At 39.8% G+C, this 22,788-nt stretch overlaps 1 protein-coding gene across 1 annotated transcript in view; it reads left to right on the forward strand.

The window, feature by feature from the left end:
• Positions 1–7,824: 7,824 nt before the first annotated feature.
• Positions 7,825–22,788, forward strand: part of LOC104960947 (mucin-2-like) — a 17,502-nt gene continuing 2,538 nt past the window's right edge. The window contains exons 1-2 of the mRNA XM_010789140.1: positions 7,825–7,830; positions 16,506–17,126. Of these exons, the coding sequence (XP_010787442.1) occupies positions 16,613–17,126 (514 nt within the window). The 5' untranslated portion in view covers positions 7,825–7,830; positions 16,506–16,612. The remainder of the gene's footprint in view (positions 7,831–16,505; positions 17,127–22,788) is intronic.

Here is a 22,788-nt window from a genome sequence, read left to right on the forward strand (position 1 = left end):
ACCAAACCATTACATGTAAATAGAAGGGGGTGTACAGAGGCTTTGGATAATTAACTTTTGGAAGAAAATAAGTTGAAAATAAAATGAATTGTAAGTTTAGTGAGTACATTATTGATATAACATCCTATTAATGTTAATTGTTGAAGAATGATGAAAGGTTACTTAAACATTTTTTTCTTAATGTTCTTAAATTGTTTGGGCTCCCGTGGTGAGGGTGTTTGGGGTGGCCAATAGGGTGGCCAGGATTCAGCTGGGGGTGGCCGTGGCCACTGTTCCTGCGATCTTCTTCATAAAGTCTGTCAAAATGAATGAATGAATGGGCGTTTCTTTGACTATTTATAGGCAAATATGGGCGTTACGTGAAGCCCGCAAAAGCTGCACCGCATTTCGAGTCGATTGTGATTTATAAAGGGAAACCGGCGTAGGATACTGAGACGTTCTTTTGCGTGATTATCTCCACATATTGACTGCATATTTGTGATTGAAGTGTAAATGCTATTGCCAAAACTAAAAAGCTTACTATAAGCAAAAAACTAAATTAATTACAGTCTCAGGTCTTCTCTAAGCTACAGGTGGACTTGAATTCAGTGTGATAAAATGTGGTATTCTAATTTAATAACTTTTTGGCAACCGCTATTTTTAAGAAAACGAATTTTCAGACGCACACGAGTAGGGTGTTTTGTTCTGCGACATAAAAATGTGTCACTGAACGGGAAAGTCTAATCACCTTGTGTCCACCACATCATTTGTATTAGACCTCTAACAGAAAACAAATATATATAAAAAACACTAGCTTTGAGACAAGCAAATAAGAAATGCTAAAATGCTGACTAATTTTCAGATTTCTTTAATCATTCTGCAAGACTCTATTGTGCAGTGTCATTTTAGATACCAAAAAGACTTCAGAAAAAACGTACTGGATAAACTACTTTTAAAGGTTGCTTCGGGCCTCAGTGTGCCTTCATGCTCAGGTCAAGGCAATGCCATAATCTTCTTCCGGCAAATGCTTTCAACAGCATCCAGCGCCTCCTGCTAGGCAAACAAGCTCAAAGCAGCAATTGTTAAGACCCCTCAGGTGTCCATTATTTGAAATGATCACACTGGCAGGCAGTTTGTGAGGCTCCACAGGCTATGAGGTGGAACAATCCTGCTTTCAACCGAAAACAATGAATAGCATCAAGAAGGATTATGGCTGTTTTTATCTGTGTTTGTTGATATTTTTGAGTCTTTTAAGATATGAGGATGGAAAAAGTATAAGGCAACTACATCATCAAATATTTAATTGAAATGTCTACAGAGGAACCATAGACCTCTCAGTCTCAGAGTCTTTAAAACAAGAATCCAGAAGTCAAGCAAACTTTTGATCTCAGTGTCCCCCTGGAGACCCCCATGGACACAGCTCAACGCCTGTGTTCTCTTATTGATTTGAGCTTTGACTTTTAACTGTAAAAAGCTGAGCAGTATATTTCAAAGTTCACTTTTTAAACCTACTAGTTCTTGCAAACATATCAGAAAACATAGCCTGGAACATAATAACAGAAGGTTAACGGTCATGATGTGGATAGGCTTGCATTCTGAATATAAAAAAAAAGAAAAGAGTTTAAGTAAGACTGTAACTTTCTCTAACTATTGACCACTGGAGCCACACATGTTATTAAATGCTTTATTTAAGTAAAACAAATCATCAAAGTATCCCAGTAAGGTCAGTCACACAACAATATCTGTATACAAAAGCTAACATTAGCCAACAACAATAAGATACTTATCATACCAGACCAAGTAAGGATGTAGCATCAAAACCAGCACCACAATATACTGTATGGCGTCCACCAAGTAGGTCAGCCTTAACCATTGTTGCTGCTAGCTTTGGGGCTAAATGGGGGCTAACACCTTGTTTGCTCAAAGCTCGGTGTACGTAGTCGAGTCAACCAAAAGTCTATAAGTTCTTATGGGAACCTATGAGATTTCCGAAGTGTTTGCGAAGAAACTCCTGCTTCCTTTTTTTGTCAGTCCTCTTTTTTCCTTGAGTTCGTTAAAACATATGAGTTTCTGCGTCAGATTTTGGACGGACTCAATGCCTTGTGTGACATTGTTAGCTTCCTTTCAATTAGTATATTAGCCAGGTTATTTTATTAAATGTAATTGCTGGACTATGTTGTATAATTCTGTATTAATAGAAAAACATTTTGGCATTTTGATCAAATATATTGTAAATAATATTGTTAGCAAAAGCTACACCACCTAGTTAATGTATGAATTGGAAACAACTTTTAAACCTCTTCTCTAGAAATGGCAGGTTTCAAGTATGCACAACAGGAGGCTTGGATCTTGAGGAGTTGTTATATTTATTTATTGACAAATCTTTCCCTTATTCTCTTTCTTTAAACCCCATTTGCAGAGAGAACCTACATACGGAATTTAAAAGAGTTCTCTACATGCAAACTATTGAGACACACTCAATCAAACATCTTTAATATACATATATTTTTTAAATCCCTAATGCTTAGGCCTGGCAGGGAATTGATTTAGGCCTAGCTCTGCATAATGCATCTGCTGGAGCTGTGACATTAACAATGAGACACAAAATGACTCAAAACATTACAAATAAATGGCAGAATAAAACAGATTTCCCGCTACGATGGTGAAAAATTCTCCTTACTTTGTGGAGCTGTGTTTCAGAAAGTCATCCGCTTGTACCTCCCTCCAGTTCCAACACTACCCAGATGGGAGGGGGTTGAACTCAGCCTCAGCTTTTGCCAGATGGGAAGTTTTGAGAACTTTTCAGGAATGGATGCAGAGTATGTCGCCTCTCTGCTTCACAGCCTCAGCTCAGTCTGAGCCCGTCTGTACATAGCTACAGCTCAGCTCCAACCCTGCTGAGACTGGAGATGTAACTATCCAATATGTTCAAGCCATGCTTCCCGGCTCCTCGCTTCTCACAGTTGTTGATCTTCTTGATCGACTTACATTTGTCTCCTGACCCCGCCACATTTTTAAAGTATTTTATACTTGTTGCACATTTATAAATGTACTTTAAGCCAGGGATACTCAACCTGATTTGCCCAGTTAACAGTAAACACAAAAACACCAATCATATTTATCAGATGTACAGTAATGGATCATATACTTAACTTGATACCTTGGGGAAAACATCATTTTAATATACATGAAAAGGTCCATCTTTCAATTAAGTAGTTTATTTGATTTGAGGACATTCATGGCGTAGCCTGGACATCAGTCAGGTGGCCAAGGGATCCTCCCTTGGCAATTTATTTGATTGATAATTAAGCTTATTTGGCAATTGCAGCTTTAAATACACCCATAATTGCGCTCCTGTGAGTGTGATGCCACTGTGCTTTTTGTACAATGTGTATGTTTTTGTGTTATGTGTGTAACAGATGGAAAGACAGAATAAGAAGTGGGGGATAGAGTGGTAGTTTGAGTACATGTCTGTATATCTAAAAGGGTGATAGTGGAGAAACTGTGTGAGTCAGGCGTGAGTCTATTTTCGTCTGAGTCTTCTACGATTCAGAGTAAATGTCTGGCAGCGTGTGTGTGTGTGTGTGTGTGTGTGTGTGTGTGTGTGTGTGTGTGTGTGTGTGTGTGTGTGTGTGTGTGTGTGTGTGTGTGTGTGTGTGTGTTGGTAGTGCACGTGTCAATTAAGGTCTGCCTATGTGCACGTTACAGCAGCCCAGGATGTCTTCCCAGTTTTGTTTATGCTAGACTGGCTGGCCTACCAAGAGCCCCAGAGCGGTCACATGATCGTGTCAGCCAGTCACAGGGGAGCCTGCGACAGAGCCGCACAGATTAGGCGCCACGCTGCCTTCTGCCTGCCTGCCTGTGTGTGTTTGTCTTAATTGTTACATGACTGCATACTTATTGCCTCGCTGATATTTCCCCCACTCTGAGTCTGTGTTGTTCCCCGCTCACAGAAGGTCTCAGGTCTGTGAAGTCTGTGTAGAGTGTGTGTGCTTATGCAACCATCAAACTGCGTTCTAAAGGTAATCTCCTCTGAGATGTTCAAGTTGTTCACAACAACTTCATTTTGTCTACCTCACATTGTTGCAATCATTTTAGTGCAAAATCTTATGAAGCATTTGAAAGAGGCATCATTTTGTTTGGACCAGTGTAGCGGCCTTTTAGACTAATCTAATAATGTGACATCCATCGTGTCGGATGGAAGAAGACACGATGGATGGATGGGTAAACAAGACATAGAACTTTCACTCTATGGGACCTTGTCTTTGTACCGGGTGAAACCAGAAATAAATGTGTGTATTAAAAAGAAAGGTTAAATAATGTAACAAATGTACTTATTTTGACACAGACAATTATGTTATTTTTGTTTACTTAACCTAAGTGTTGTTGCGGTTTTGTTAACCAAATGAAACATCAACTGTAATCTGAGAGAAAATGTTCCTTTCCAAGCATTATTGAGAATACAATTGAGTTTTATGGTAATATATGATAGGATAAATTACCTTAATACACAAAATTAGTCACTAATAGTTAAAAATGTAAGGAAGGCTAGTGTTACATGTTATGGGGTATAAAATGACAATGCATGCTGATACAACCAATCTTTTTCTTAAACAACTTAACATAGATATTGTTGTATACTTCTAACACTGAGTGACTTAACTTGTTCCTTGTCCCTACTCTACATTAGGTTTAAGCATGTCCCACATAAACATTGAAATGATTTTGTCAGAAGTAAACACAATATACCTCGCAAGGAAACTGATTGTTGTTCCATCCTTGTGGTTCAGTTTGACTGACTCAGTCAGGTCACTAAATAAAAATGTTGTTATGTTGACGGGTTGAAATGTAAGAAAATTGAGAGAAAATCGTGGCTCAATTATCCAGTAATTACCACTTGTGGCCACATGGCTCGCTTCAATTAACGTAACCAATATACATTTCCATGGAACACAGCTTGAATTATCGTTGAGTCAACCTGCTTTCTTGGAATACGATGGTGGAATTAAATTACTGCAATTAATGGTAAAATGAAACGTGAGCCTTCTGAATACTATTATTACATTATAATGAGCTCCATTAGCCTTTAGTAGAAGCAGGAGCAGCAACAAGTGCAACCAATGGATAAAAAGAGAACTGGATACAGCATTGGAGGATGGGTCCCGTTACTTCCAATGAAAGTTGTTCAGTGTCACATGAAGCCATTGTGTTTTCCTCAAGCCCCGCCTCCAATCCACTCCATCATGGTAGTGTTGTGGCCGGTTTCGGCTCAGTCAACTGAATAGATAAGGGAATATAACTTTAAAATGAGGGCTATTTCTAAGTCTTCATACTGAAAAAAAGAAAAGTGATCCACTTATTTATATTGTTTCTTTACCAATGTCAATGAAAAACAACTCTTTGGGCCCAGCGACATAACATGACTGAAATGGAAATTGATTTCCACCGTTTGGCCACTAACGAAAAAATGTGTTTCCATGACGGCTCCCTGTCTGGGGATTTGGTGCAAACCATTGTGTTGTTTTTCCCTGTGTGCTGCCTGTCAGGCAGCAGCCTCCTACACAGGTGTTGATCGCTGGCCTCTCTCTCTTTACAGTGAGCCAACCAGTGCTAATGAACACTCTGCACCATGACTGTTGGCTCCACCGACCAGGCACCTAACTAACTGAGTAATCACAGCTTTCTGCTTCCAGTAGGCAGCAGAAAGACATGTTAAAGCCTCGCCCGGAGCCAGGCAGGTAGCAGCCAGGCAGGGCAGCCTAAATAATGGCAGACTATGACAGATGCCAGATGATAAGAATCATAGCAGTGCAGGGGCTGTTTGCCAAGCAGAGAGATACAAACCCAGCAATATTAGATATCCCTACAGACTGACTTACTTCTTGTTTGGTAGCTGGCAGTTTGCTGCCAAATAGATAATTATTTTACCTTTCTGACAATTTTCTGAAATGTTCAAAATACATTGTGTGTTGATTATTTGCCCCTGGCTGTTTGAAACCTGTGATTATTCTGACCACCAACAGTGCTGCTGTACCTTTAAATAGAACATAATCACTTGAACTGCAGTTTGTATATTGTCAAGCTTCTCTCTGGGTTAATCTATGTGTCATTGCTTTTGCTATCTTTCTGATGAAATTTGCCTAATAATATGTCTTTCAATCCTTAGGTTACTGATCCGCACCTTTGTTATACATGCAGGTAAAATAGATTAAATATATCAAATATCAGATACATGGACTCAATTATTTATCTAAATATAAGGACCTCTGATCAGTAACATTCTCTTTGGATTGGTCTTGTTTAAAAAGATGTGTTAAAACACAAACAAGGGCTGAATTTGATTACATTTTTATGGTTGCTTCTTGATGCCTTAACCCTAACAATATGCCATACAGTAAGAGAGAAAATTAGGACATCAGTGATTCTGAGTTTATGAAGAAAAAACTCAAAGGTTTCTTTGTGTAACTTGTTGTTACTTTTGGTTTAGTCAAGGCAAATCAATCTTACCTGAGTAATTAATATAATAAATGTTTTGCCAAATTAATTGTATTAGCAATGCATAGTCCAGATCTCAGTGTAGAATCTCTTTAGTATCATTTACCCAGATCAAAAGACATTCACTCTCGGCTTTGAAAAAATATGAATGTTCATGGCTTTTGTGACTTATCACTGCAAGTATTGGGTTAATTGGATTTCCCAGGGTCATGACCAGCTCGAAACGTGTCTTAGCACTTGATGTGATAAATGTGTTCAATAAAACACAGTTCTGTATGTTTTCAGCCCAGTAACCTTTGTAATATATTTGAATTGTATCTCAATACTTTGAACCTTCAAGGTTCAAGGTTCTTTATTTGTCATACGAACATAGCTATAGAGTAGTTATGTCGATGAAAATCTTAGGTCACAGGCTTCTCCAACAGTGTAACACAATAACACAGATAAACAGAAAAATATAGTGCAAGTAAATATTAAAAAATAAATACAAAAAGAAAAATAGTTTTAAAAAAGTGAAATAGTGAAATAAGAGTCTATGTGCAAGCTACTGGAATGATATATTACATAAATAGATAAATAATTACTAAGTAGCAGATGAATGTTATGGATGTTGTTTCAACAGTTCAGGTGTTTAACAGTCTTATTGCCTGTGGGATGAAACTGTCTCTGAGTCTGGTGGTTTTAGTCCTGATGCTGCGGTACCGCCTGCCAGACGGCAGCAGACTGAACAGTTTGTGGCTGGGGTGATGGGGGTCTTTTATAATCCTGAGGGATTTCTTCCTGAGCCGCTAGGAGTAAAGGTCCTCCATGGATGGCAGCTCCGTCCTGGTGATGTGCTCTGCAGTTTTCACCGCCCTCTGTAAAGCCTTACGATTGAGGGCGGTGCAGCTGCCGTACCAGGCCGTGATGCAGCCAGTCAGGATCCTCTCTATGGTGCACCTGTAGAAGGTCAGGACACTCTCTGTGGTGCACCTGTAGAAGGTCAGGATCCTCTCTATGGTGCACCTGTAGAAGTTGCAGAGTATCCTGGAATCCATTTTGAACCTCCTCAGCCTGCCCTGCGGAGGAAGAAGAGCCGCTGTCGAGCTGTTTTGGTGATGGTGGTGGTGTGAAGAGTCCATGTCAGGTCCTCAGTGATGTGGACACATAGGAACCTGAAGCTGCTGACTCTCTCCACCGTAGTCCCATTGATTGCGATGGGGGCGTGTCCCTCTCTCTGCTGCTTCCTGTAATCCACAATCAGCTCCTTTGTTTTGCTGATGTTAAGATGGAGGTTGTTATCCTGGCACCAAGATGTCAGGTTTTCCACCTCCTCTGTACGCCGTCTCGTAGCCGTCGGTGATCTGGCCGATGACGGTCGTGCCGTCAGGAAACTTCACGATGGTGTAGGAGCTGTGTGTGGACACGCAGTCGTGAGTGAACAGGGAGTAGAGGAAAGGGCTGAGCACGCAGCCTTGAGGGGCTCCGGCGTTGAGGATCAGGGTGGAGGATGTGATGTTTCCCACCCGCACTGCCTGGGGTGTGTCCGTCAGGAAGTTCAGGATCCATACATCCTCAAACAGAAGGCCATACAGCCTGAGGTCTAAATATAATCTACAGTTAACACTATTTCTTGTTATTTATTTTTATTTAATTGTTATCATCACTGATCACCCCGTGAGTATTATTATTTAGCTACAATACAACATTTTAATAAATTATTCCTTTTAATAAATTCAAATGATAGCAGACATTTTGTTTTTGTCGTCGGCCAATTTATCCCCAGTTATTACAATTGTATTATGACAGATTAGTAAACAATTTATGGGTCCATTTATCATTTTTCTTTGAACTATTGCCAAAGTGTGTTAAGCCCTTATATGGGTTTTCCATTTTGCCATTAGAATACTGTGTGCAGCCGCCTCTTATGATAAGCTGTTTACATGCAGGGCGCTGTCACTATAGAAGGTTATAATCTGATTCATGTGATCTAAAAATCTTTGTTTTCTATTTTCGTCATTTCATCAGCAGACATTCTTGGTCAAACCCTTCAGTGTATTTTTAAAATGACATGAACTATGTTGTGCTCTACTACCTTGTAAAGTTGCTGTGTGAAATTGATATTCTCCTTTTGATGGCATCATTGTACCTCATGATTGCGCCTTTTTACAGCTGTATTTCGGGGCAATAAAAGAAATACAGGACAGACGTCACATAAGCACAGCACACTCTGTTTCCTTCTTTATCCATGGTAATGGTTACCCTGGTGACAGCGTCCCTGTGGTTGCTGTGGAGACGCAGCAGCAGAAGCAGCCCTGCTGTCAGGCTGAATAAGGCAGTTGATTCACTGTTATCTCAAAAAGGTTCAGTCTCTGCATTGTTTCTTTTCATATAATGATTGTATGGTGGCCGACAGGTGCAAAAACGCCCAAAACATTCCATTAGGAGAAATTTGCAAAACGATGTAAATATAAAAACACAAATGCGCCAAAACATATGCAAATACAGAAACATCTTCACCCACTTGACAACACATACGCAGCATTTAGAAAACATTTGCCGACTTGACGAAAGATGTGCTGGGTTTACTAAAAGCACTGCAAATACAAAATGCTGCAAATATAGTCCGGCAGTGGCTCAGTCAGTTGGGGCTTGGACTGGGAGCCGTAGGGGTCGCTGGTTCAAGTCTCCGAATAGACCTAAATATGGAGTGTGGACTGCTACTTGGAGAGCTCCCAGTTCACCTCCTGCCCTGCCGTGATGCCCTTGAGCAAGGCCCCTCACTCCCATTTCTCCCCGGGCGCTGTACAATAGCTGCCCATTGCTCCTAGTAGGATGCAGAGAACACATTTCACTGTGTGTGCTGTCTTCATGTATGTGTGACAATTACAGAGGGTTTCATCCTCCGATTCTTCTTCTTTCATCCTCCGATTGTTCAAATGATAAAACTCTGCAAAAATCTCAAAACACAATGGAAACAGAGAAACTAAAAAGTGATGCACACAACTGGGACCGAAGCTTGGGGATTATAAAGTTAACATACTGTCCCTCACTCAGTTATTCTGTTTCATAATTGTAAGTGTTTTGTCAGTTTATTTGAAGTGTCCTGTTGGCCATCTCCAGTGAGGTAACAGTGAAACAGCTTGACACGGATATTGACAAAGCAATTATTATATATTTTGGGCTGAACACCCGGAATCCTTGATGTAAAAAGCTGTGAAAAATGACATTTCAGCTTGACATTTTCTGACTTTTTGTGTTCGCCCGCCCTGATACAAGTCCAAAGAGCACAAAGACAAAAATAAAGACGCACATAATTATCAGTCTAGCAGGGCATCAAGTTGGCTCAGTAGAATAAAACTTGATCTAACCAATTAAATATCTATTTTCTTCATAACGAGCTTTGTTCTGTGTAAGCCTTACATCAGCTATTCTTAAATGATGCCAACTTGCCAAGCAACATCAGTCCAACTGCAATGTGAAGTTCAAAGTAGATTCTATGTGACCTTCAAAGACATCATATCAAGTCCAGTTGAGTAATGTTTCAGCATATGTGGCTCATAACAATTAGATGCATGACTATTTATGTGCTAATTCTTTTCAAAAGGCATACATGAGAGAATTCAGTCATGTCGTTATAATCTACAAGTGTAATTTCCTCATGTTTCTCACCCCTTGGTACACTCTTTTAAAAAAAATTATTTGAGAATTATTGACGCTTTCATCCACCAGATGCCTGAATAATAAGTTCAGTCCTCCAGAATCTTCAGTGTAGATGGAGCCGATCACATTTGGTGCTTTATCTTGAATCATTAGCTATTGCAGGCATTCATCAGTCCACCTTGTCCGTACATGAAATCACTTGTGTGGAGGGGTCAAATCTTCGCATTGTGTCTATTTTCCCATTTAACATAACTATTAAACCTGAAACAGTTCCTTCCTTTTTTTTCACTGTTTAGATAAAAAGATGTTCTGTTGCAGTCAGTTCCCACACTGCGGAGTTGTTGTTGTCAGGCAGTTTTCCTCAAACTTTGGCAGTATCACAGAGTTATGTTGGCACACTTTGTCCTAACTCTAGCCACCACCATCACTTCAGAGAATAACAATTACAAACCATTTATTTCTGCCACACTGCTTGTATTAACCACAAAGAATGAGATAAATTACTAAAGAAAAATATTAACTACCAATTTCTCTTATTAATGGTGTGATCTCACACTTAATTCCTTTTACTTATTTAATCGTGCCTGCCATTCATCCAACATAACCCCAATTTTGAACATCCGTATGGAAATAGCTGATTATAGATTTTTTTCCCGTTCATTAGCAAACATTGATCCATTTACCTGACCATCCAAATTGTTTCCTATTACTTCATCCACACAAACAGATGGATGCCCTGAATAGATCCAGGAAATGGCCTCACTCTGTTGGACAAAACCAACTGGCTTGGGACCATCCTTACTCCCACTGAGTCTCGTAGCTCTTCTTGTATTACAGCGCTTTGACAGTTATCCAACCCACCCACTCTTACAACAAAGCCTTTGTGATTTTAAAGGAAAACATATTCAAACACTTTGTCACTGAGAAAAAAATCCTATCCCTCAGCCTACACTCTTTTCTTCAGAGGCCTTTATCACGTCATTGGACAGGTGGACCTTCATTTTCCCACTCTTATAGAAATAACCTTAACTCAAAGCTTGTCACCAATAATGAAAGTTAAACACATAGGCTCGAAGTGCATTTTTTTTATATTGTCTGTGAGTCAAATGACTGTTTACTCGAATAATTTGTCATTATGACATCACCATCTTGGTTTTTGGCAGGCTTAATCTTGTTTTGTTTTTTTAACCAGTAAAAACAATATTTAGACGACAGGCTGAGTACAACTGAAATCTGAACAAACATTTTCCAAGGGACCAAATTGTCAAAATTAACTTTAAAGCAACTGAAAATACACTGTGAAAGGTTAATCATCCTCAGACAACACACTAACCGGAGAACACTGTATTGCGGTGACCTGTCAATCACAAAGTAGCCTCACCCTTAGGCATTTCTTGATTTTACCTTAAATAATTGACATGATGCTGACATTTAGATATTATGCTGTATTGAAGAAGACTTGAAACTAGCAATTGAGACCATGAACTCATTAGGAGATTAAATGGCGAGTCATTAGGAAAATAAACATGGAGTCTGGTAATTTTCTCATAGACTTCTTTACAATCAGAATAGAAGTCTATGAGAAAATTATATTAAATTGAAATTCTCCGTCAGTTTCTCCTTGTTTTGAAATAAGACATAAAGCTATATACAAGTATATTAAAGTATACTTTGCAGCCCTAAGTGCTAGTTGGCTATGTATTAACATATTTTCTATTAGTTTCACTTCCCCTAAATCTTGTAATATGATGCCACAATTATGTTTCCACTTTTTATGTTACATCTTCTCAGGAGCTCGGTGGTTAGTGAGCCCAGCTCTCGGCACATTGTGTTCTCACATTCTGAGGCTGAAACAGTTTCTGCCAGTAGCTAAAACTAACACCACTATTTGGCATGGAGTAATGAGGTGGACATGAACTACAAAACTCTTCATCATTCTAAATAATTCCTCTGTACAGCAGCTTGATGATGTTGCTGTATCGAAAGAAACCTGCCCAGAACAGCTCTCAAATGGAAATTAGCATGTTTTATTTTTCATCTGGCCTGTTGGATGATTACTATATTGAAAAACTGCCACCAATTGGCTAGTTGGCAGATTCAACGAACCAGACTTTTCCCTCTGCGTTGCATGGAGCTGAGGACCAGCTGGCTCTGTACCATTGTCACATTTCCTAACCACCAGTCAGGGTGGCACTACGGATCAACTCTGTTTGGGAGGTATACCACAGGATCGAGGGGGGCAAAGCCATGGCTACAGACCATAAACATTCACGGTCATATCATCCAGCCACCTGGGAACGACTAATCTGAACACTACGAAAGCTGGTAGTGACCTGGCAAAGCTTTACATGCTTGTGTTGACATTTACAGAGATTCAGCGGGGCATCAGTGGTCACTATGCCAACTGGCGGGTATTATGGTCAATATATAACGTGATGTAAAATCCTCGTAAATGGCCAGTAGGGCTTTGTCCACCATTTCCATGTTCTGATTATCATAATCTACCAAAGCTGACACGGAAATAGACAAAAAAAATATACAAACTAGGTCAGTTCTGCTCTGATCCACACTCACCCTTCTTCAATCCACACTTTCTGTTCTACCAACCATCCATCCATGAAGTCCATATTTGTTCTCAGTGGAGGTTCTTCTATCCCAGCGTTTTATCAGAGGTCTGATGGTAGAGTCACATATGTTGCTCTCAGCCTGAGCAGATGGCTAGCTGCTGGAGGAGAAGACTCTCAAAACACTGCTAACAGCCATGCATACTGTGCAGGCCTTCCATCTATCCATTCATCCTTTCATTACTCCATTCAACCTGCATTATTAATGATAGCTGTCAACCCACATATGTTTATTATCTCAAATAACTATAGATTATCTAATAAGAGGCCCCATTATGGACCCAGTTAATGGTATGCATTTCTTATTATTAAAGTATTGGTTGAAACTGCTGGAAGAAATATTACTGGTAAAGTGTATAAGTGCACATGAGCAATCAAAGATGAAAGCGTAAAAATACATGACACAAAAAGTAAATAAATCATTAGAATAAATGTTAAAAAAAAGTCAAAGAGAGTATGATTTAAAAAGTCAAAGACCATCTTTGATTAATTCAAAGAGCTGAGCAAATTAGCTTTTGGCTCCTAAATTCCAACATCCCAAATGAAAAGAAGCATTACTAATCAGAATCAGAATCAGAATACCTTTATTAATCCCACAGAGGGGAAATTTGCAGCGTTACAGCAGGAAAAAGCCACAGACAGTTTAGTATTGCATATCTTAAATGCGTTAATAAAGTACTAAGTTATAATATAATAAAAAATATGCTAAAAAAGTACTAAGTTATAATATAATAAACAATATGCTAAAAAAAGATAAAAACTAAAAAAGTTGCATAATTTTACCCCCAAGGGTAACTTGGGGGAAGCAAAATAATAACGCTTTATCTCCATTAAGTTGGAGATATCCGATAGTCTCAGATCAAATGTAACACTCATTTAAAGTCATGTTTCTGTCTAGCTGACACATGTTAGTCCAATAATCACTGTCTTTTAGCTCCGTTTTGGTCTCAACTAACTCCTAAGGGAAAAAAACGTGTGGCATGGTAGTACAATTAGTATACCGAGGCTGTCTTTTTTAAAACGGCTTTCTGCCGATGCTAGAAACGAGGTTGATATGAGCAGAATGTGCGGGACAGAAAATCAAAACAAATCGCTAAAAGATGCTAAAATGGTCTGTAGAGCTATATAGAGATTTGCAGGTACAATTCTGAGTAGGATGATAACTTAATGAGACTGTTTCACATTTAATATAGCCCTTTGGTCCATTGTTTATATAAAAAATGATTAGTGGTGCTTTAATATCCCATTGAAGTGAAACATCAGAGTTTGTTTTGTTTTGTAATTCCACACATAGCCCCTATCCTATGGTTGTAGGACTTCTGCAGCAAGTCACACACTCTTTACTTTGACACTTTTTCTCGAAACAGTTAGATGTATGTTAGCAAAAGTGCTATCAGTATTTATTCCCAATGCAACACTAAACACGGAAAAGCTATTGCGTTTCCAGATAAGATAAATTGCTTCAAAAATGAAATATGACATGTCAATTAAGTTTAACAAGCTGTACTCAGGTATTTGCCACCACCATTTCTAACTGTGCCCTTCTCTAATCAAGCTTTGGATGGTGCCGCTAACAAACAACATAGACCCTGTGGAGGCTGACATATAAATGTTGATGACATTTATGATGTGACGCCCTATGACAGGAAACAGATTGCTTAGTGGTGGCTCTTAATAGCGGGGTAGCTAAGGCAGCTAAGCCCAGAGCTGGTTATGCTAAGCCTTTCTCGTTTAGAATCACTGTCTTTTAATTAAGCAATCCTCTGTAGAGACATAGAGAGCGTGGGAAGTGTGGGACCCACGCATACACTTAACAAGGATGAAATGAGTGTGTGCTCACAAAAATACTCTGCCTGGCACTCGCTTTCCACTTTCAATACTTAAAACAGAAGTCAGGCTCGAGTGACGCCAAACCTTTTAAATTCAGAACAAACGAGCAGATGCAATAAAGCGTGACACAGTGAGGAAGCCAGCGTGCCAGTTAGCCGGTCAGCAGTGTTTTTTTTTGTTTTTTTCATCTTTCAATCCCACTAAGGCAAGGTGCCTTTGAGACTGAACGTATTAGGCAGGATAATCGCCTCTGTCTGCCAAACCTTCAGGCTTTGTGGAGGCTACACACAAGATGAAGACAGTTCACAGAATGATGATAAAGGCCTGAGCTAAAGGCATTGACTGGATGCTATCTCTGCTGATCCATTACAAATGCATCTGACTACTTGCTGTGAAATGGAAAGAAATGACTCCATAAAACTGTCATTACTCACAGCGAACTTTGCTCGGAAAAACATAGTTCAGCCTCATCAGTATTATCTATAAGCTCAGAGGCTGAGTGGTTGTGTATGTTCTAGGAATAATAAATCCACAGGCTAGCATGGCTAACCTAACAGATCCGATTAGTATCTGTGAAATCACAGCTGATTAGGGGGTGCGTGTGTGTGTGTGTGTGTGTGTGTGTGTGTGTGTGTGTGTGTGTGTGTGTGTGTGTGTGTGTGTGTGTGTGTGTGTGTGTGCATATGTGTATGTGTCCTAATGTATACTGGAAAATCTAAATTAATTCCCTATGCTGTATCCTCTAAAACATAACTGACCTACTTTAGACATTATTACTATTTTTTCCACATTTTAAGACTTTTTATTTAATCCCTTTGGATAAATGTGTGTGAGGCGGATGAGAGAAAGAGAAAGAATATGCATATTTAAGCATTTGAGAGTGTGTATGCTCTCATGATGAGTGTGTGTTAGCAGAGCAGTTTTAAATCTCCTGGCCCTTGAACAGTTGTACGGGCACCCGGTACATTATGAGGACTAATGATTTGAAGGCTCCAGCTGTGTGTGCATGCATGTGTGTTTTGTGTGCATTGAAGACCAAATGTTAGATAAGATAGGAAATAACTACAATTGAAGTTATTGTATGCATGCACGATTAAAGAGTTATAACTAGCCCTGTGGCAAATATCTTTGTCAGTTTTTATCATATTTAGTCAACCTCATCCTGTCTTGTTTTTTTCTGTCAGGCCATTTGAATCTTATCTTACTCAAAGAAAAACATTAACTGTTTGACTAGTTTCCTCATGGAAACGTTCAACATTGTCTTCTTGTTTATTCATCAGATTATATTGAACATTTAAGTCAATCTAGTCTAGCCAACATTTCCTTTAACTAAGCCAGTTGCTTTCATTGTTAACTTTAACTTAAGTATATTACTCTTATTTAATGTGTCAATAGATAAATGACTATGCCAACAGTTTTGATAGCGTCTAAAGTCTAAAAATATCTACGAAGGGCACAAAACACAGGAGAAACGTGAGGCGCAAGAATCCGTTCCACTCTTTGTATGCATTTACCCTTTATACCTCCGCAAAATGGGCTCAAAGACCATTTGTACCACTCACCTAATTATTATGTTCTTTATGTGAGTGTAAGTGTGGTCAAAAGAACATGTCACTCACGGGCTAACCTCCACGATCTTTCAATGGCAGGAAGAAAAGAACAGATGAAAGCAGTCTGGTATAACTGTACCATCACCGCCAAAGCTCTAGTGAACACACACACGAACAATGACTGAAAACTAGGACACAATAAACATGAAAAATACAGAGACCTTACACTTGGTACCTAAAGTTTTAGTTTATGAAATGAACACCGGTAGGACAAATGATTCAAGGAGTGCTCATAATGTTCCTGCTGCCCAAATGAAACACTAACTCTGATTTTCCTGTATCCACTCCTTCCTCCACCTCCCTATCCCTCATGGTTCCTTTACAGCTGATGGAGGTCACCATGAGAAAGTGAGATGGGCTGTCCGGCCTCTGGACCCCGCAGTCCCCATCCCCTGGTCTGGAGTCAGAGCCGGGGCTAAAGACAAAGCTGTGATGGATGAGGGTAAAGTGTTTTCTGAGGCCGGAGCAGCAGTTTGGACTGAAACAGAAGCAGGAGTCCGTGTTGGGACAGATGGCAATATTTTCGCAGGGGCTAGAATTATGACAGGAACCTCGACTGAAGTTGGGGCTGAATGGAGTCCCACGGATGCTAAGGGGGGTGGTCTGCCAATGATGCCCAGGAACCTTGCAGCTTTTGTGGGGCCACAGAGCCTGCAGACACGTGGAGAGGGCCAGAGAGAGCAGGCAGCCCCTTCCATTCTGGCAGAGACACCAGTGCTAGGAAAACCTTTAGGACTGCTGTCTAAAGCTGCTTGGTCCAGAAGCTCCTCTTCATCCCCATCCAAGGCCTCCTCGTCCTCCTCCTCATCTGCAACAAAAACATCCTCTTTGCCATCCTCCTCCTCTGCAGCCAGCAAAACAGAGAGTGAGACGGCAAGATCAGAGAATGTCTCTCTGGTTGGTGTCAACAGTAACTCCTCCAGCAGCAACAGCAGCTCCACTTCAGGTACAGTGCGCGATTGTTCTATCATCTCAACTTTACATTGTCATTAATCATTTGCTTAAGCCTTATCACATGCAGCAATCTTTGTTTAACAATACCAAGCCTGTCAAGATCTGATTTCTTCACATACTGATACAAATGTGCATAGGGCTTTAGACAAAGCTTTACTTTTAATTTAAAGATTTTGGAGGGTCTTGTTTATTTCTCAGCCTTTATAAACCCCAAAAAACCATAGCAACATCGTAAGTGATGGATCAAGCAGTGTTTAGCATTAAAGCATTCTGGGATAAGAGGGAATGCGAATCTCTCTCTAAAGGCAAGGCATTGCAAGGCAAGGGAAGTTTATTTACAGTATATAGCACCTTTCAACGCAAGGCAATTCAAGGTGCTTTACAAAAATGAAAGACATTCAGACAAAGGCATTTAAAAACAGTCATTAAAAAGAAAAGATAATAAAAGAAACATTAAAAGAAAAAATACATGAATAAAAAGTACATGAATAAAAAAGTACATGAATAAAAAGTTACAGTGCAGTTTAAGATATGAATAGTTCACACAGAAGTTCCACTTTACTAATGAACACAACGGCTCAGTTTCAATTAAAAGCAGCGACAAAAAGAAAAAGTCTTCAGCCTGGATTTAAAAGTAGTAAGAGTTGCAGCGGACCTGCAGGTTTCTGGGAGTTTGTTCCAGATATTTGGAGCATAATAACTAAACGCTGCTTTTCCATGTTTAGTTCTGACTCTGGGGACAGAAAGCTGACCAGTCCCTGAAGACCTGAGAGATCTGNGGTAGAGGAGCTTGACGCTCGTGAACTATCAGCAGGAGGGCGGGGGAGCCTCGCTGCGGGGAAGCAGTGTGTGGACCTGTCAGCGCAACTTACATGATGCCGAATTTAACAAACGCATTTAAATAATTGGTTTAAACGGCATAATAATAAGGACGATCGTCCGTTCTGTGATTCTCCAGAACACACATGTTATGAGATGGCACAGTCCGCCGTGTAAGCATATTATATTAGATGAAGAGTGAGCAGATCGCAACGGCCCGGCCGCCCGGCGGAGCACCAAAAAAAGTTTTCTTTTTTTTTTTCTTTTGCCCGTGGGGGGGCTGTTTTTCGTTGGTCCCCCCTTTTTAAGTTCTTTGAAAAGGCCCCAAGGGTGGGCCCCCGATTTCACTTGGCCCCCTTTCCCATCCTTTTCCTTCATCTAAAAATTAAATAATGCTCCAACAAACCCGGCCGGGGACCTGGGCCAATTTGGGTGGCTGGTTTCCCCCCCCCCTTTTTTTGGGAAGAAATCAACAAGAAAACCCGAAACACCCCCGAATGTTTTCGCCCCCCTTCTTGATTGTGTTTTTTTTTTTTTTTAATGCCCCCCCCCCCCCCCCCCGTTTTTTTCAAACCCCCCCCCAAAAACCCCCAAAATTTTATTTTTTAAAACTGTGTCGTTTTTTTTTTTAAATTTCCCCCCGCCCCCATCCAAAAAAATGTTAAAGTTTTTTTTTTTGGCCGCTGGAAACCCAAAAGGTTCCACAACCAACTGGCCCTTTTTTTTTTACCCCCCCTCCCAAGCCGGAGGCCTTTTTTTTTTTTTCCCCGCCCCCCTCCCCCTGTTTGACAGTTTTCCAAACGAGCCCCGTTCCCGAGCCTCCCCCGCCACCCCCCCTTTCCCCCCTCCCCCCGTTTTTGATAAAAAATTTCCCCCACCGGGGATGTTTCGTCCGGCCAACCCCCCCCCACTTGGGGTAAAAAAAAAAAAAAAAAACAGCAAAATTTTTTTTTTTTCTTTTTTTTTTTTTTTTTTTTATAATTGGGGCCACCCGTTTTTTTCCCAAAATTATCAAAAAAAAAAGGGGGTTTTGGCCCCCCGAAGCCCCCCCCTGGGGGTTTTTTAAAAAAAACCCCAACACAGGGAAAAAATTTATGAAGGAACCCCTTTCTAAAAAGCTTTAATTGGGGGGAAAAAATTTAGATTTTTTTTGAACACTCCCAAACGAAAAATTTTGTTTGAAATTTTGTAAAAAGAGGCCCGCCCCCCCCCCTTAGGGGTTTTTTTTTTTTTTTTTTTTTGGTCCCCCCCCCCAATGCAATTTTTTTAAATGAAAAAAATGTTTGGTGGGGGAAAATAAAATTTTCCCCCCCAAACACCAAACCCATCAAAAAAAGGAGAATTTTTTTTTGTTTTTTTGACCAAGGGAGAAACCTGGTATTGGTAAAATCCGGGGAACCGCCCCCCCCCCATAAACGGCAACAGGGACCCCCTACCCCTTTTTTTTTGATGGGTTGGGGAACAAAATAGAGAATATATATAAAGAATAATAATATATCAATGGTTGGGGAATTACCAATTCCCCCCCCATCCGCAAGATTTAAAATCTTTTGCCCCCCATAAACAATGGGGGCAAAACAATGAAAAATTTAATTCCCCCAAATTAAGCCGGTTTTTTTTTTTTTTTCCCAAGAAACCAAATTGGAAGGGGCCCTTTTTTTTAAATGTTAGAAAAAAGGTCGGGGAATAGCCCCCGCAAAAGGTTTTTTTTTCCCCAAAAAAAATTCCAATCGATTTTTTGGGGAAAAACCATGGAATGTTTTTGGTTAACCCAAAATTTTTGGGTCCACCCCCCCCAAAAAAAAAATTAGAAGAGAAGGTAAAAAAAGGTTCTTTTTTTTTTTTTTACAAGGGTTTTGTTTTTTTTTTCCCCCCCCACCCTCCAAGGGCAACCAAAGGGATGGGGTCAACAACATTTTTTTGGAGGCGGGGGAAAGGCCAGAAGGAAAAAAAAAAAACCAAAAAGGATTCCCCCCCCCCAAAAAAGTTCCCCCCAGTGGAGAAAAATTTCTTTTCCCCCAACCCTTGGGGGGGCCCCCCCCCCCCCCCCCATCAAAAATCCTTTTTCTGGTAACCCCCAACAAAATTTTCCCCCAAAATGGACCCCAGAAAAAAATGCTTTTTTCTTATTCTCCCCCCAAATAATTTTTTGGCTTCGAGAAAAATGGGTTTTTTTTTTTTTTTCCCCCGTTCCTGAAAAAAAACCCAAAAAAAAAAATAGTTGGGGGGGAAACCTGAAAAACAAAGGATCGAAACCCCCATAAACCCCTGAAGGAAAGCACCCCATGGGGTTTTTTTTTTTTTTTTTTCTTGAAAAGGAAAAATTCCGCAATTTTTTATAAATTTTCCCCTCTTGACTTTTTTTGGAAAAAAAAAGGCGTCCCTTTTTCCAAAAAATTCCCAAGCCCCAACCTCCCTTTTGGCCCTTTTTAAGTAAGGCCCAACCCCCCCCAGGCCCAACCCCAACCCACTTTTTCCCTACAAACCCCCCCTTTTCCCCCCCAAGTTTTTTTGAAAAACTTTTTCATTTTTTTTTTTTTTTCCCCTGGTTTTTGGGAAGCCCCCTTCAAGGCCCTTAAAGAATTTAAGCCCCCCTTCTAAATCCAATCAATTTGTTTTTTTTGGGGTTTTTTTTTTTTTTTTTTCTAAAAACTTTTTTAAAAAAAGGCCCCCTTCCCCCCCCTTCCCCAGAAGTCCACCAGAGGGGGAAAAAAAACCATTTGGTACAAAGCGCGTTTTTTTTGTTAACTGGCCCCCCTTTTTTTTTTTTTCAAAACTCCAGTACCCCTCAAACCATTGAAAGGGTTTTTTTAACAAAGAAGTACCTTTCCCCTTTTTCAAAAAAAGACAACTTGGGGGGGGTTGGGGGGGAATGGGGGGGGTTTTTTTTTTTACCCCCTAAGAAAACAATTTTGGCCAGCCAAGGTTTTTTAACAGAAAGGTGGGTAAAAAAATTCAAAATTAAATAAAATAAAATTTCTGGGTAAAAAAAAGCCCATTCCCAAATCTTGGTTTTTTTAACTTCCCCCCCCAGTTTTTTAATTGGGCCCCCCCCCTCCCCCCAAAAGACAGAAACCCGGCGGTTTGGAAACCAAGGCGTAATATTGTGGTTTCAAATTAATGCTTTTTTTTGTGGGGTTTTTAAAACCAAAAATTTCTAAATGGTTTTTTTTTGGGTCCCCCGACTCAATGCCCGAATTGTGTGTAAAATGGAAAAAAATACATTTTTTTTTCCCCCCTGGGGGGGGGGGGTTTTTAATTGCAAGTTTTTTTTTTGAATAGAGAAAAAAAAGCATAGGATTGGGAAGCCCTCCCTAGGCCCTATCCCAGGGGAAAAAATACCCCCCAAATTTTTTAGGCCCCAATTTGGCCAAGCCTTTTTTTTTTTTTTATTATTTGGGCCCCCCCCCCCTTTTTTAAGAAATAATGTAAAGTTCCCCCCGGCAAAAAACTTTTTTTTCCCAAAAAACAGAGGGGGATTTGAAAAATTTTTTTTAATTAAAAAAAGAAGGGTTTTTTTTTTTTTTGGGGGTTGGGGTGGGGTAAAACGAAACAAAAAATGATGTCCCCCGAACCAGGGAGGAAAAATTTGAAAAAGGCCTTAAAAAAGGTTTTTGGGGGCCCCAAAAATACAATGGTTCCCAAAAGGGAAATGGGTAAGTTTGCCCTTGGGCATGTGTCCCCTTTTTTTTTTTTTTTTTGTAAATGCCCCACCGGCTGAACCCCCCCCCGGGATGCTTTTACAATGCTAAATTAAAAACCACCTTTTTCTTTCACCCCAGTTTTCCCCCCCCCCCTTTCCCCCAAACCTTCGAGGCCTTTTTGGTCCCTTTGCTTCCCCAGTTATAAAAATGTCGATTCCCTAAAAGACCAGCGAGGCCGCTTTTTTCCGCCTCCCTGTTGAAGCGGGGTCTGGTCTTCTCCCCCCAAACCTTGGTTGGGGGGGGGGGACCAGCCTTTCCTACAACTTCCTGAGGAATATTTTAAATAAGGAAAAATTTTCAAAGGAAGAGATTACAGAATTAATTGCCCGCTTTTTGCCCAGTAGTGTTTTTATGCGGAGGAAAAAATTTTTGACAACTCAAAAAATAAGTGTTAAAGTTTTTTTTCCCCCAACAAAACCACTCTGAGGCCTCGCACAATACTCAAAAGGGTAAAAAAAGAAAAATGGGAAAAGTTCCAAAAGCCCATTTTGTTTAAAACATTCAGAGATTTTTCAAAATATAAAGATCCAATTTATTCTGTGGAAAATGCCACCAATTCTTGTTGCCCTGCAGTGGGGTTGGGGATTGTTTTTATGTTTTTTAAGCATTGGTAGGAGAGGTTTTTTGGCCTTTGTTCCAACGGGAAAGAAACATGCAAAAATCCCTTTTCCCTTTGGGATTCAAAGGCCCTTAACTGGGCTGCCACATGAAAAAAATTATTTTTTGAAAAATGCCCCCTTGGTTTTTTGTAATTACTACAATCTTTTAGTTTTTTTCAAATTTAACGACGTGGCTTTCGCGCGAAAATTTAAAAAAGAGATTTTTAATATATCAACAATATTTTGTGTTTTTTTTTTTTTTTTGAAACAAAATTTTAACTGGTTTTGGACAATTTGACAAATTATTTGTCAGGGTTTGACCACATCCAAATATTTTTTAAATTTATATTTCTTTTTTTTTTTTTTTAAAAAATGTTTTTTTAAATGACATTCGAACCAAAAGCTTTTTTTTTTTAAGGCAAAACAATAGAAACGAGGTCTCCCCCTATTAAAATTTGTTAAGAAACCCAATATTTTTTTTTTTTTTTTTTTATTTATAAACTAAGGAAACTTTATTTCGGTTGGTAAATCC

This window comes from Notothenia coriiceps, unplaced genomic scaffold (genome assembly GCF_000735185.1).
Source record: "Notothenia coriiceps isolate Sejong01 unplaced genomic scaffold, NC01 NC01_scaffold00032524, whole genome shotgun sequence".
NCBI lineage: Eukaryota > Metazoa > Chordata > Actinopteri > Perciformes > Nototheniidae > Notothenia > Notothenia coriiceps.